General features: G+C 36.4%; 1 protein-coding gene across 1 annotated transcript; it reads left to right on the top strand.

Moving 5' to 3' along the window:
- The first annotated feature begins 5,833 nt into the window (after positions 1–5,833).
- Positions 5,834–11,553, top strand: LOC126974253 (uncharacterized). Its single transcript, XM_050821702.1, has one exon. It carries the CDS (start codon positions 6,153–6,155, stop codon positions 11,412–11,414), a length of 5,262 nt encoding a protein of 1,753 aa, XP_050677659.1. The 5' UTR covers positions 5,834–6,152; the 3' UTR covers positions 11,415–11,553.
- Positions 11,554–12,156: the final 603 nt, after the last annotated feature.

The following is a 12,156-nucleotide window of genomic DNA, read 5'->3' as shown; positions in this document are numbered from 1 at the left end:
AACTTTTGACTACCGATTTTGATGATTCTTTTTTATTGGAACGCTGGTTCTTACTTCTTACTGTTTGAACAAGTTCTGAGAATGGCATCTATGATATCTCATTAAGTCTTAAATTTGCATTAATTATGTAAAATGTATGTAAGTAAATGTTACTTTAATTGTAAAACATATTTTTGATGAAAAAAAGGCCCGCTGAGTTTGTTGCGCCTATTCTTCTCAGGCCTGAGGCATTCATTTTTGAATGGGTGGTAGTTTTTTGACTTTCAGTAAGTGATAAAAATATTTGAATTTGAATATGTTCGCGACAAATGGACGAATAACTCAATATCTCGCCAACCGATTTCGATGATTCTTTTTTTATTGGATTTGATGAGATTTTGGTTAGGTTCTGATTATGGGATCCATGACAAAGTAGTGGAACTCTTCAATTCTTATGAGCAAATTAACGATACTCGGTTGATGTCGTAGTCGAATATGATGATCAATGAAACTCCTTAACGACCTACAGTAAGGGTGCGATCTATAGCAGAATTTCAATCTAACTGTATTTGAATCGCAATGTGCTTACGTTCACTGCCGCATTGCAAAATTTAGTAGGTCTACACATATTGAGACAAATTAGTTAGTGTGCTTCTCTAAAAATCAAAATTTGACAATAAAACTTTACAAAACAATATATGAAGACCTGTGCAAGCATTTATATGATGAATATGGATTTTTGTTTCCGAGTCATGGATGTTTCAATGTATTTATATATGCTAATATGTATGTTTATATCAATTTATATATGTTTAAGTAAGTATATTGTGTTAAATATATCATTGTCTTGTAACCCATAACACAGGCTATATATGCTTAACTTGGGACAAGATAATTTGTGTAAAAAGTTTGTCAGTATTATTATTATTATAAACAATAGATATAATATGCAATAAAAAGTTTTAAAATAATTGCGTAGTTTTGTACAATCTTATTAATTAATCTGATTCTAGTTATGATTATTGTTATTATTGGAATCGTGAACGTGACTTAAAAGAGTGCCAATGAGTTTCTTGGCACTTCTACTTTAATTTTCATTAAAGTTCAAATTTTCTGAAGTCGTGGTAGATTGTGGTTCATAACATTCCATCTACTAGGCTCCGTAAAATTGCAAAATCTTTTGAAGTGGATTGGTTTATATTTTATAATAAACTCCCAAATGATATTAAAATATTACCTGTTAAAAAAAATGTATCGTAAAAGATAAATTCTAATCTAATCTAAGGCCTATTATAATGTGAAAGATTATTTGAATGATAAAGATAGTTGGAATTAATGTTCCAAATTTTGTTATACTCATTTGAATGCTATTGTAACTTTTGTACTTCATCCTGACTTGCACTAAATAACTTATAAAGTGAATAGAGATTTTTTGACTTTGACTTGACTTGACTAACTTTTGCTTTTGTTTGTCTTTGAGTTTCGTGTAATGTTTAACCCAATAATAAAGGTAGAATAGAAACATACCTGTGATCCTGACACATTTCCATGTTCTCTTTCGCTCGAATATTTTTTTTTTCAAGGATTTGTGTCTTTGGCACTCTTTTAATTAACTTGTTTATAGTATTAGATAGCTAGTAGATGTTCGCCAAGCGAAAGTTCGTTCCGAAAATCTATAAGTACTAGTCTCTGTAACTTTTTATAACCTTGATACTTGAGAATTGGGAACAGGATCTCTTGAGAAATCCCATACACTGGTTGGCTCTATTAGCGATGTTTTCAATGTGTTTATCATATGAAAGCTTAGAGTCGTGAATTACGCCTAGATCTCATTTACAATTTTGAGTGGATGACCATTAAGTGAATATTGAAATTTAATAAAATTAGGCTTACGGGTAAATGTTATAGCGTAACATTTCGGAACGTTCAGGTCTAGTTTGTTGATGCTGCAGTATTTTTCAAACCTGTGCATGTCTTGTTGTAATAAAAGACAGTCATCAACGTCACGAATTTGTTTAAATATTTTCATATCATCTGCGTATAGTAGGAATTTGGAATGTTGAAAACAAGCAGCGATATCGTTAATGAAGATATTGAACAACAATGGAGCCAACAAGGATCCTTGAGGGACCCCAGAGGGCACGAAGTTCTATTCTGATGAGTATCCGTTGAGAACCACAGCCTGTGATCTGTTCTCAATGTACGAGGTAAACCACCTATCTAAATTACCATGAATTCCTGCCGAAAGAATTTTCTGGAGTAGTATTTTATGGTCAATTCGATCGAATGCCTTGCGAAAATCTGTGAAGAGAGACCTTCAGAATCCATGTTAAATGTTGTGTAATTTAGGAATGATAGTAGATTAGACGTAGTTGAGCGATTTCTAATAAATCCATGCTGTTTGGGGATAAATAAGGTTGATACACTATTATAGACTTGGGTGTAGACTAATTTTTCAAAAACTTTAGCGAAAATGCATAACTTTGAAATTGGCCTGTAATTTTTAATGTCATTTCTGCTGCCATTTTTGTGTATGGGGGTGATAAAGGCAGACTTCCAGATTTTCGGAACTACCCCTTCCTGTAATTAAGTTATTAATTAATTAAGTTAATTAATTAACTTCCCGTAATTAAGTTATTTAATTAACTCTCTATTAGTTATTGAGTGAATATTCACTCAATAACTAAATGCAGGCCATCTTTTTTCCTACTTTCCACCTACATCTGTAGGCGTGTTACTTACGGCCGGTCCCAATATTCAGCTTATCTCTTACTTGAGATAAAAATCGTAACTAGTAACAAGTTTGTATGGAAATTACAATTCACGCGTCCCAATACAAGGCGATAAGAATGACTTCTCGGGTATATTGGGACAGCTTCAGATTATTGACAGCTAATTACTGACAGTAGAAGGTAGTAATTTATCTCTATCTGTAGATAGTATATTGGGAACGGCCGTTAATCGGCAATTTTTAGATGGTGAGAATCAAACTTTATAAATTAAACTTTATCTTGTCTAAGATAGATAAAAATGATATTAAAGTAAAATTATAAAATGCTCTTAACATTAAACATTACATTAATAAAAATACAGTTGTAATTCTGAACATAATAATCAGAATAAAAGCAGCAAGAGTGAAATGAAACATTCAGAAATGTTAATGAGACCATAATGTTGTTCAAATGTTTGCTGAAGCAACATTATGCCAACGAATATTATTTCAAGCGGTAATAATATTATTACTGTACATGATACAAAAAGCATTATCCACGATTCCTTTAACACTTGGTGGTTGGAATAGTTAGAACAAACAGTATGGGAGAACGTTGAATTAATATTTTATTATATGGTAAGTAATAGCAACGTAATATATTTCTTCTTCTTCTTCACCCCTGTGAAGCCTTCACGTCGAGTTGCGGAAAGCGCCCCTGCGCAGGGGCGCTTTCCGCAACTCGACGTCATATGCGCCTATTTTGCGTGCGGTAGAGGCTATATATATTTAGGTACTTCAATTTCTTCACGTGTTTTTATGACAGTGATGGATGGGACGAGTAGGACGTTCAGCTAATGGTAATTAAAACGCCCTGCCTATTACAATGCAGTGCCGTTCAGGATTCTTAAAAAACGCAAAAATTCTGAGCGGCACCACAAATGCGCTCGTTACCTTGAGACATCCATATTGGACCAATGCCTGGTTCGTGATTAACTGGCAATGCTTGGGTTTCTTTTAATTACAATTAAGGCGAGGTTTTCCCAACACTTTAGGTAAAAATTGCGCGAACGTTAGATTCGATAGGTATGCATGGACACGGGCGTCGGGCATGGCTGAGAACGAACCGAGCGATGCGGGTCAACGACCGCCGACCCAGAATGAACCGCGTAATATTTTTTAAAACTTACAGTTGTGCTAGAGTACGGAATTACTGTGATAATATTTTTTATGCATTTTTGAAGTAAATCTTTTTTATCGACGTATGAGAGAAATGTTATATTACGCGCAAAATTATGATCTCAACATTATGGATATCGTATCCGACATTCTCGAAGGTGCAGAGAACTAATTTGGGATCATTTTTGAAATCCAAGATGGCCGCCGCGCAAAATTATGATTTCAACAATATGGGTATCGTATCCGAGGTTCTCGAGGGTGCAGAGAACGATTGTGTGATCATTTTTGAAATCCAAGATGGCCGCCGCACTTAATTATGATTTCAGCAATTTGGATATCGTGTCCGAGGTTCCCGAGGGTGCAGAGAACGATTTTGGGATCATTTTTGGAATCCAAGATTACACCGCTCAAAATTCGTCCTCGACACCCTCGAGAACCTCGGATACGGTATCCATATTGCTGAAATCATAAATTTATGCGGCGGCCATCTTTGAATTCAAAAATGATCACAGAATCGTTCTCTGCACCCTCGAGAACCTCGGACACGATATCCATATTGCTGAAATCATAATTATGTGCGGCGGCCATCTTGGATTTCAAATATGATCACACAATCGTTCTCTGCACCCTCGAGAACCTCGGACACGATATCCATATTGCTGAAATTATAATTTGGTGCGGCGGCCATCTTGGATTTAAAAAATGATCCCAAAATCGTTCTCTGCACCCTCGAGAACCTCGGACACGATATCCATATTGCTGAAATCATAGTTTTGTGCGGCGGCCATCTTGGATTTCAAAAATGATCACAAAATCGTTATCTGCACCCGCGAGAACCTCGGACACGATATCCATATTGCTGAAATCATAATTTTGTGCGGCGGTCATCTTGGATTTATCTAACTTCCCTAAAGTACATATATACAAAAATCCCGCGTGGCATAATATTCAAAATAATATTACGTAAATTTTATTCTAGTACTTTCCGACTTACATTTACCTACATATTTCAACAAATACGCTGTCGCATCATCATTATTTTTTTACTATGATTCCCGCTTTGTACTTGTTTGCTAAAATCTTACGTAACGTGAGCCCGAGAGACACGAACACAGTACCTTCCTTGACAGTGGTCACGGGCGTACTGCTGGCTTGAGCGTGCATGCAACCAAGGCGTCGCGTTTGGTTTATTACGAAAAAAATTAATATAAAATAATTGATAAAGCGTATTGATAAATCCCACAGTGAAAACTTATAAATACTAATAAACTATCGAATAAAATAAGTTTTGTGTTTATAGCTATCATAGTTTTATGATAATTAAATTAAATTAAAATACTACCTGTTGAGTGCTTCTACATGGTCCTAGATCAAGCCGGATATATAAGTTTTACCAATTACTTGGAGTACATTGGAAATTCAGCGATAATTAAAAGAAATTAAGAAGAATTAAAATCACAAGGTCATTGAGGTTACCGGTGTGAATTATTATGAAGAAGGTTCATTTGGATTGGACATAATGCATCAGGATTAAGTTGTGTTAAGCCTCAATTATTCTTTTTATACACCCAGTGTTCGATAACAGGTAGTATTAAGCTTAATTAAAAGGTCAGTACCTATAAATATTACCTACTAATGTTAATTGTGAACTAAATACCTACATTGTCATTGTTAGTTAATAGCAGGTAGCACACGTGCATTATAACTTGGTTTGTGTTAATTAAATATTTTATATTTGAAATTAAGTTAATTTGTGCTTACAAATAGTACTGTTGGTTTAAACCACATCAATTAACTTAATAATTGACACAAACTGTGTTGATACCTCATTAACAGTGATTATTATTATAAGCAATAAGTATCTACAGTGCAGATATTATTGTAAGTCTTAATGGAAGGTTGTAACTTAATTTTCTTGCAACTAAAATTGTAACATATAGGTACCGAATGTAAGAAATTAGTATCAACATATAATATTATATAGAGAGATATAAATATATCTCAATTATATAGGTATACTGTTAATTTAATAACATTTTATTACAGATTACGTTCTAGATTCCTCAAATCTTATTATTTGTATATGTAATTAATTTTAAATAAACTGTAGCAATCAAGGATAGGTACATAGGCACCTTGTACATTGCAATTAAGTTAATTAGAGATAAGACTTTATATCGAGAGCTAATATTTGTGTAGGTTCTTAAATTGTTAGTTATTACCTATCTTTATTTAATTTGCATTGTATAACGTTCCAGGTTGACAAAGCACTAGTTCTTCCATAATGTCCGAAGAAAAAGAACTCATTAAGAAACGCGGTAGTTTCAAGGGTCGTCTCACGACATTCACCAGCTATTTGAGCACCCTGACTGCCAGTTCAATGACTGCTGCCGATGCAGGCGAGTTACAGTTGCGTATAGGTAAATTGGAATCCCTCTACGAGCAATTTGACGAGGTACAGTTGCGATTAGAGTGTAGTAGTGATCCTGATGGACAGATGATAGAAAGGAATGCATTCGAGTCGCAGTATTATAAAATGCTCGCTACAGCACACGAAATGTTAACGTCATTTAGCAAAGCTAATGAGGATGGTCAGAGTTCAAAACATACTCGGGCAAACCGCAACAACATTGTTAAATTGCCTACAATTCAATTGCCTAAATTTAGTGGTTCTTACGACAATTGGCTCGAATTTAGAGATACTTTTACAAGTCTGATACATAGCAATGACGACATTGATGAAATAAATAAATTTCATTATTTACGATCGTCTTTGGAGGGAACTGCTGCAGTGGTAATTCAGTCTATTGAATTTTCAACTAGTAATTACAATGTTGCGTGGACGTTGCTGTGTGAAAGGTTCAATAACAAACGGTTACTAGTACAAAATCATGTAACATCTTTATTTAATATTGAACATATAACAAAGGAGTCGTCATTTGCGTTGAAGCGTATTATCGACCAAATAAATAAAAATTTGCGTGCATTAGAATCGTTAGGAGAACCAGTCAAACATTGGGACACTCTTCTTATTCACATTATCACACATAAATTAGATACTAAAACATATCGTGAATGGGAGGAGTTTAAGGGCCGATTAGACAAGGATGCACCTATATCCTTTAACTCCTTCATGAATTTCATACGTAGTCGCGCAGATTTAATTGAAACTTTAGAATTATCTCGAAATAGTGCTTATAATAGTCCCAAAGAGTGCAATAAATCTAATACTAAAATTAAATCTATGATTTCCGTTCAAAATAATCACAACAGATCTAACTCTTCGCTCTCGCTATCTCAAGTATGTCCTAAGTGTCACGGGGAACACACTTTAAATAATTGTCCTCAATTTTTAGCGCTTAGTAATAGTGCAAGGTTACAGCTGTTGCCTAATTATAAAATTTGTTTTAATTGTTTTCGCAGTGGCCACTTTTCGAATCGGTGCAAGAAACCAGGCTGTAAGATTTGCAGGCGTAAACATAACACACTAGTTCACGTAGCAGAATTGAAACCAAACCCCATCGCGAACTCGGCGCCGCTGACCGCTGTACCAACGGCTACCAATGATAACAAACCGGTTTCGTCACGTCCTGCCTCTAGTGCTGTTTGTACTGATGACTCAAGCGCTAAGTTGACTCTTTCAGTACATGTCCCGGGTTCGATTCCCTGTGAAGTTTTATTGTCTACGGCGTTAGTCAAATTATTTGATAGTGAGAATCGTGAACACATAGCACGTGCTGTACTAGACAGTGGCAGTACGTCATGCCTGATGACGGAAAATTTATGCAAACAGCTTAACTTGCCTTTACATCGTATAGATACACCTATACTAGGCATTAATAATTCTTTGTCGCATACAAGTAAAGTATGCAGCGCACCTTTGAGCTCGTTATGTGAGGATTATACAGTTGATGTTAAATGGTTTATTTTGCCATCCATCACTGATAAGGTGCCTTCAAATAAAATAAGTTTAGTGAATCTGAGTATTCCGTCTGATATTTGCTTAGCCGATCCTAATTTTAATCAGCCTGCAACTGTTGACCTTTTGATTGGAGCTGATCTGTTTTGGAACCTGTTAGGTACTCAACGCGTTAAATTAGGTCATGGAAAACCGGTTCTTTACGAGACTAGACTTGGGTGGTTAGTCTCTGGCCCGATTAACAGCGGCTATTTACCAGGTTTTTCTCGGCATATCAAATGCAATTATCTTCAATTAGATATGATGAACGAAAGCTGTGAGGACATTCAAAGCCAACTTACGCGCTTTTGGCAGCTTGAAGAAGTAAGCCCTCAGTCACATAGCTTTTCAGTAGAAGAACGGTTATGTGAAGAATATTTTCAAAAAACAACTTCACGTTTAGAAGACGGCCGTTTCTGTGTTAGAATACCTATTAAACAAGATCCAAATTTATTAGGAAATTCAATAAATCGTGCTAGGCAGTGTTTATTTTCATTGGAGCGCAGAAATAGTAAAAATCATGTATTCAACCAAATGTACCATGATTTTATGTCAGAATATGAATCTTTAGGTCATATGTCTAAGTGCGCGGTTACCGATTCAATATTTCATACATATTATATACCTCACCATGGCATTCTGAGAGAAAGCAGTACGACAACCAAATTGAGAGTAGTTTTTAACGCTAGCAGTCCATCTACCTCAGGCTTTTCTCTCAATGATCTTCAGATGGTCGGCCCTACCGTTCAAGATGACCTCTTATCGATTCTTCTACGTTTCAGGCAACATAGGTACGTATTGTCTGCCGACGTAGAAAAAATGTATAGGCAGGTGGCGGTACATGTTCATGACAGACATTTACAGCGAATCGTGTGGCGTGACGATCCTTCTCAGCCTCTCGATGTTTATCAGCTGAACACGGTCACCTATGGTACGGCTAGTGCTCCATATCTCGCCACGAGATGCCTCAAACAGATAGGGTTAGAGTGTAAAGACAAGCGGATTGCAAATATTATCATTCATGACTTCTACGTTGATGATTTGCTCACAGGGGGCGCCACAGTCGATGAACTCAAATTTATACAGCAGGTCATCACCACGGAACTTGCATCCGCCTGTTTGCCTTTACGGAAATGGAGGTCGAATGAGTTATCATTAGTTGGTGAAGGAAATCAATCTTCCGTAAATTTAAATATCGGCTCTCCCGAGCCAAGTAAAACTTTAGGCCTTGGATGGTTGACAGACACTGACAAACTGTGCTTTTATAGTCCTAAAAATATTTCTAACGAAAATACGAAACGCAACTTATTATCAGTTATTGCTCAGATTTTTGATCCGTTAGGACTCCTAGCACCGTTTGTGATAACCTTAAAAATGGTTTTACAAAAACTCTGGCTATTAAAGATAGAGTGGGATGAACCACTACCACCAGAATTCTCAGATCTATGGTCTAAGATAATTGTAACATTACCTACTCTGAATAACATTCGCATTCCACGTTGTGTTATATGTAATTCACATCAATCTGTAGAACTTCACATATTTACCGACGCTTCGGAGCGTGCTTATGGTTCCTGTGTGTATGTTCGTAGTGTAAATAGTGTAGGTGACGTCTTAGTACGACTATTGTTCTCAAAGGGTCGAGTGGCGCCAATTAAAACATTGACAATTCCGAGACTTGAATTGTGCGGTGCTGTGATGGGAGCTCGTCTTTATGAAAAGGCTATTGGTTCGTTAAGACTTCAAATTAGGCAAGTGACATTTTGGACGGATTCAACAATTGTTCTTGGATGGCTCAATATGTTACCAAGCAAACTAAATACATTTGTTCGTAATCGCGTCGCCGAAATAGTAGAAAAAACCAATCCATTTCCATGGAGACACGTTCCAACCGGCCAGAATCCCGCAGATTTCATAACTCGTGGAGTTGGTGCTAATTTGATCAAGTCTTTAGACCCTTGGTGGTGTGGTCCTGAATTTCTTCAATTAGAAAAATCTGGCTGGCCTAACGTTACCGCGGTCGCAAGCGACTTACCAGAGACTCGCCCAGAAATAACTCTCCATACAATGAAAAGCCAGAGCTCTCAAAACTCAATTATTGAATTTCATCGTTTTTCCAACTTTACTAGATTACAGCGTTCCGTTGCATACATGTTACGTTTCATCAATCGTTGCAAAAGGCAAATCATGCCAACGTCTTATTTAGGTGAAGATGAATTACGGAATTCGTTGTATTTAATCATTCAAATGGTACAGAAAGAGTCCTTTCCTGAATATGAGTTACTATTAAACAAACAGAAACTTCCTCCGAAGAGCTCTTTAAATAAATTTAATATTTTCTTAGACAAAAACAATATAATTCGCGTTGGAGGTCGCCTTAATAATTCACAGTTTTTATATGATAAAAAATATCCTATTTTAATACAGTCCACACATCGTTTTACTAAATTATTATTTCAACATGAACATAAACGTCTTATGCATGCAGGCCCCCAGCTTCTTTTGGCCACAATTAGAGAAATGTATTGGCCCATAGGTGGTCGCAACCTAGCAAGGATATGCTACCATCAATGCGTGCTATGTCGCCGCATGAAGGGTCAAACCGTCAACCCTATAATGGGGAACTATCCACAGCAGCGTCTCGCTGTAGGAGAACACCCATTCACTAGCGTAGGGGTGGATTATGCTGGTCCTATCACCGCAGCAAGTCGTCAAGGTCGTGGTTGCAGATTTGTAAAGGTTTACATTGCCATTTTCATTTGCTTTACGACTAAGGCCATTCATTTGGAGTTAGTAGGTGATTTAACGAGCAATAACTACTTGTCGGCATTGCGTAGATTTATAGCGCGAAGAGGAAAACCCTCTAATATGTATTCCGACAATGGTACCACCTTTGTAGGTGCTTATAATGAGCTCTCTAAATTTCTAAAAAGCAACTGTGATTCGATTGCTGAAGGTGCAGTCAATGAAGGCATTAATATTCATTATATACCGGCGTACAGTCCTCATTTTGGCGGATTATGGGAGGCTGGTGTTAAGTCGACCAAGTATCACTTAGTGCGCGTGCTGGGAAATTGTCATTTAACGTACGAGGAGCTTAACACAACTTTGGTTCAAATTGAAGCCCTGTTAAATTCACGGCCTCTGACCCCGCTGTCATCGGAGCCTGACGACCTGATGCCACTAACACCAGGACATTTTCTGATTGGGAGACCATTCACATCGTTACCAACAAGTGACCTCACAGATCAGTGTACAAGCCACCTAAGTCGTTATCAACGGATTGAGCAGTTACGTCAACACTTTTGGAACAGATGGTCCAAAGAGTATATATCTGAGTTACAGACAAGGTCTAAATGGCAGTTGGCGAAAAGTGAGGTGACAATGGGATCATTAGTAGTGGTAAAGGATGATCATCTACCACCATTGAAATGGCGCTTTGGTCGCGTTGTGGGAGTTCACCCAGGATCTGATGGAGTGACAAGGGTCGCAGATGTTAAATGTTCCAACGGGATACTCCGACGTGCTGTCACCAAGATCTGTCCACTGCCAATCTGCACTGAGGATGCTGAAGATGGTGGGAAATAGGTTTTCCCACGGGTGGGGATATGTCGACGCCTGCAGCTTTAAACCAGCAAAGTTTATATTTACATGTTTAATGTATTTTTGTAAGGGTTTACTGTTATGTCCTTCTTGTTCAATTACACGTGCGTCAGCAAGCAATAAATTTGTTTCATTTCTTTAATTAAAATTAAAATACTACCTGTTGAGTGCTTCTACAATAATTCAAATAAAAAAGACTATTTTTCAAAAAATTAATCTATCGAGATTTTTTTTCGTAATCGTGTTTTCGAAACAGCGATAATTTAGATAAAGAAATGAAGATAAACATGTCAAAAAATTGGAACCGTAATATTTGTAGAAGTATTTTAAGTAGATTTTTAAAAATGTTACTTTTTAGGACTATAGCGCCTTAATTATTAAAGTTAAACTTCTATTGTGAGCTTTTAATTTTGTTTTATTTTATTATTTGTTATGACTATGATTTTCTAATTTGTAATTACTTTTTATAATCTGTTTGTTTTGTTCTAGATTTTAAGTTTAGAAGTAATTGTTTTTTATGTTAATCAGTAAAGTCAATTTAATTCAGGCGAGGTGTCCCACTTGAAGTCATGTGTCACGCGCGGGCCACAGATCATCAGGCTGAGTGGCTCCTTTTTTAAACACCACACGTTTTTATATTTTTAAATTGTTTCATTTTTGTTATTGGTGTGTGTTTATAAATAAATATGTTGTTTCTTTCTATTGGAGTGTTAGGTAAAAAACATCA

Source organism: Leptidea sinapis, chromosome 32 (genome assembly GCF_905404315.1).
Source record: "Leptidea sinapis chromosome 32, ilLepSina1.1, whole genome shotgun sequence".
In the NCBI taxonomy this organism is placed as follows: Eukaryota; Metazoa; Arthropoda; class Insecta; order Lepidoptera; family Pieridae; genus Leptidea; species Leptidea sinapis.
The sequence above is the reverse complement of the archived record's forward strand: the minus strand, read 5'-3'. Positions and strand labels throughout refer to the sequence as shown.

Bases quoted from the DNA above. Each gene is read 5' to 3' on its own strand.
- LOC126974253 (XM_050821702.1), top strand. From the start codon at position 6,153: ATGTCCGAAGAAAAAGAACTCATTAAGAAACGCGGTAGTTTCAAGGGT.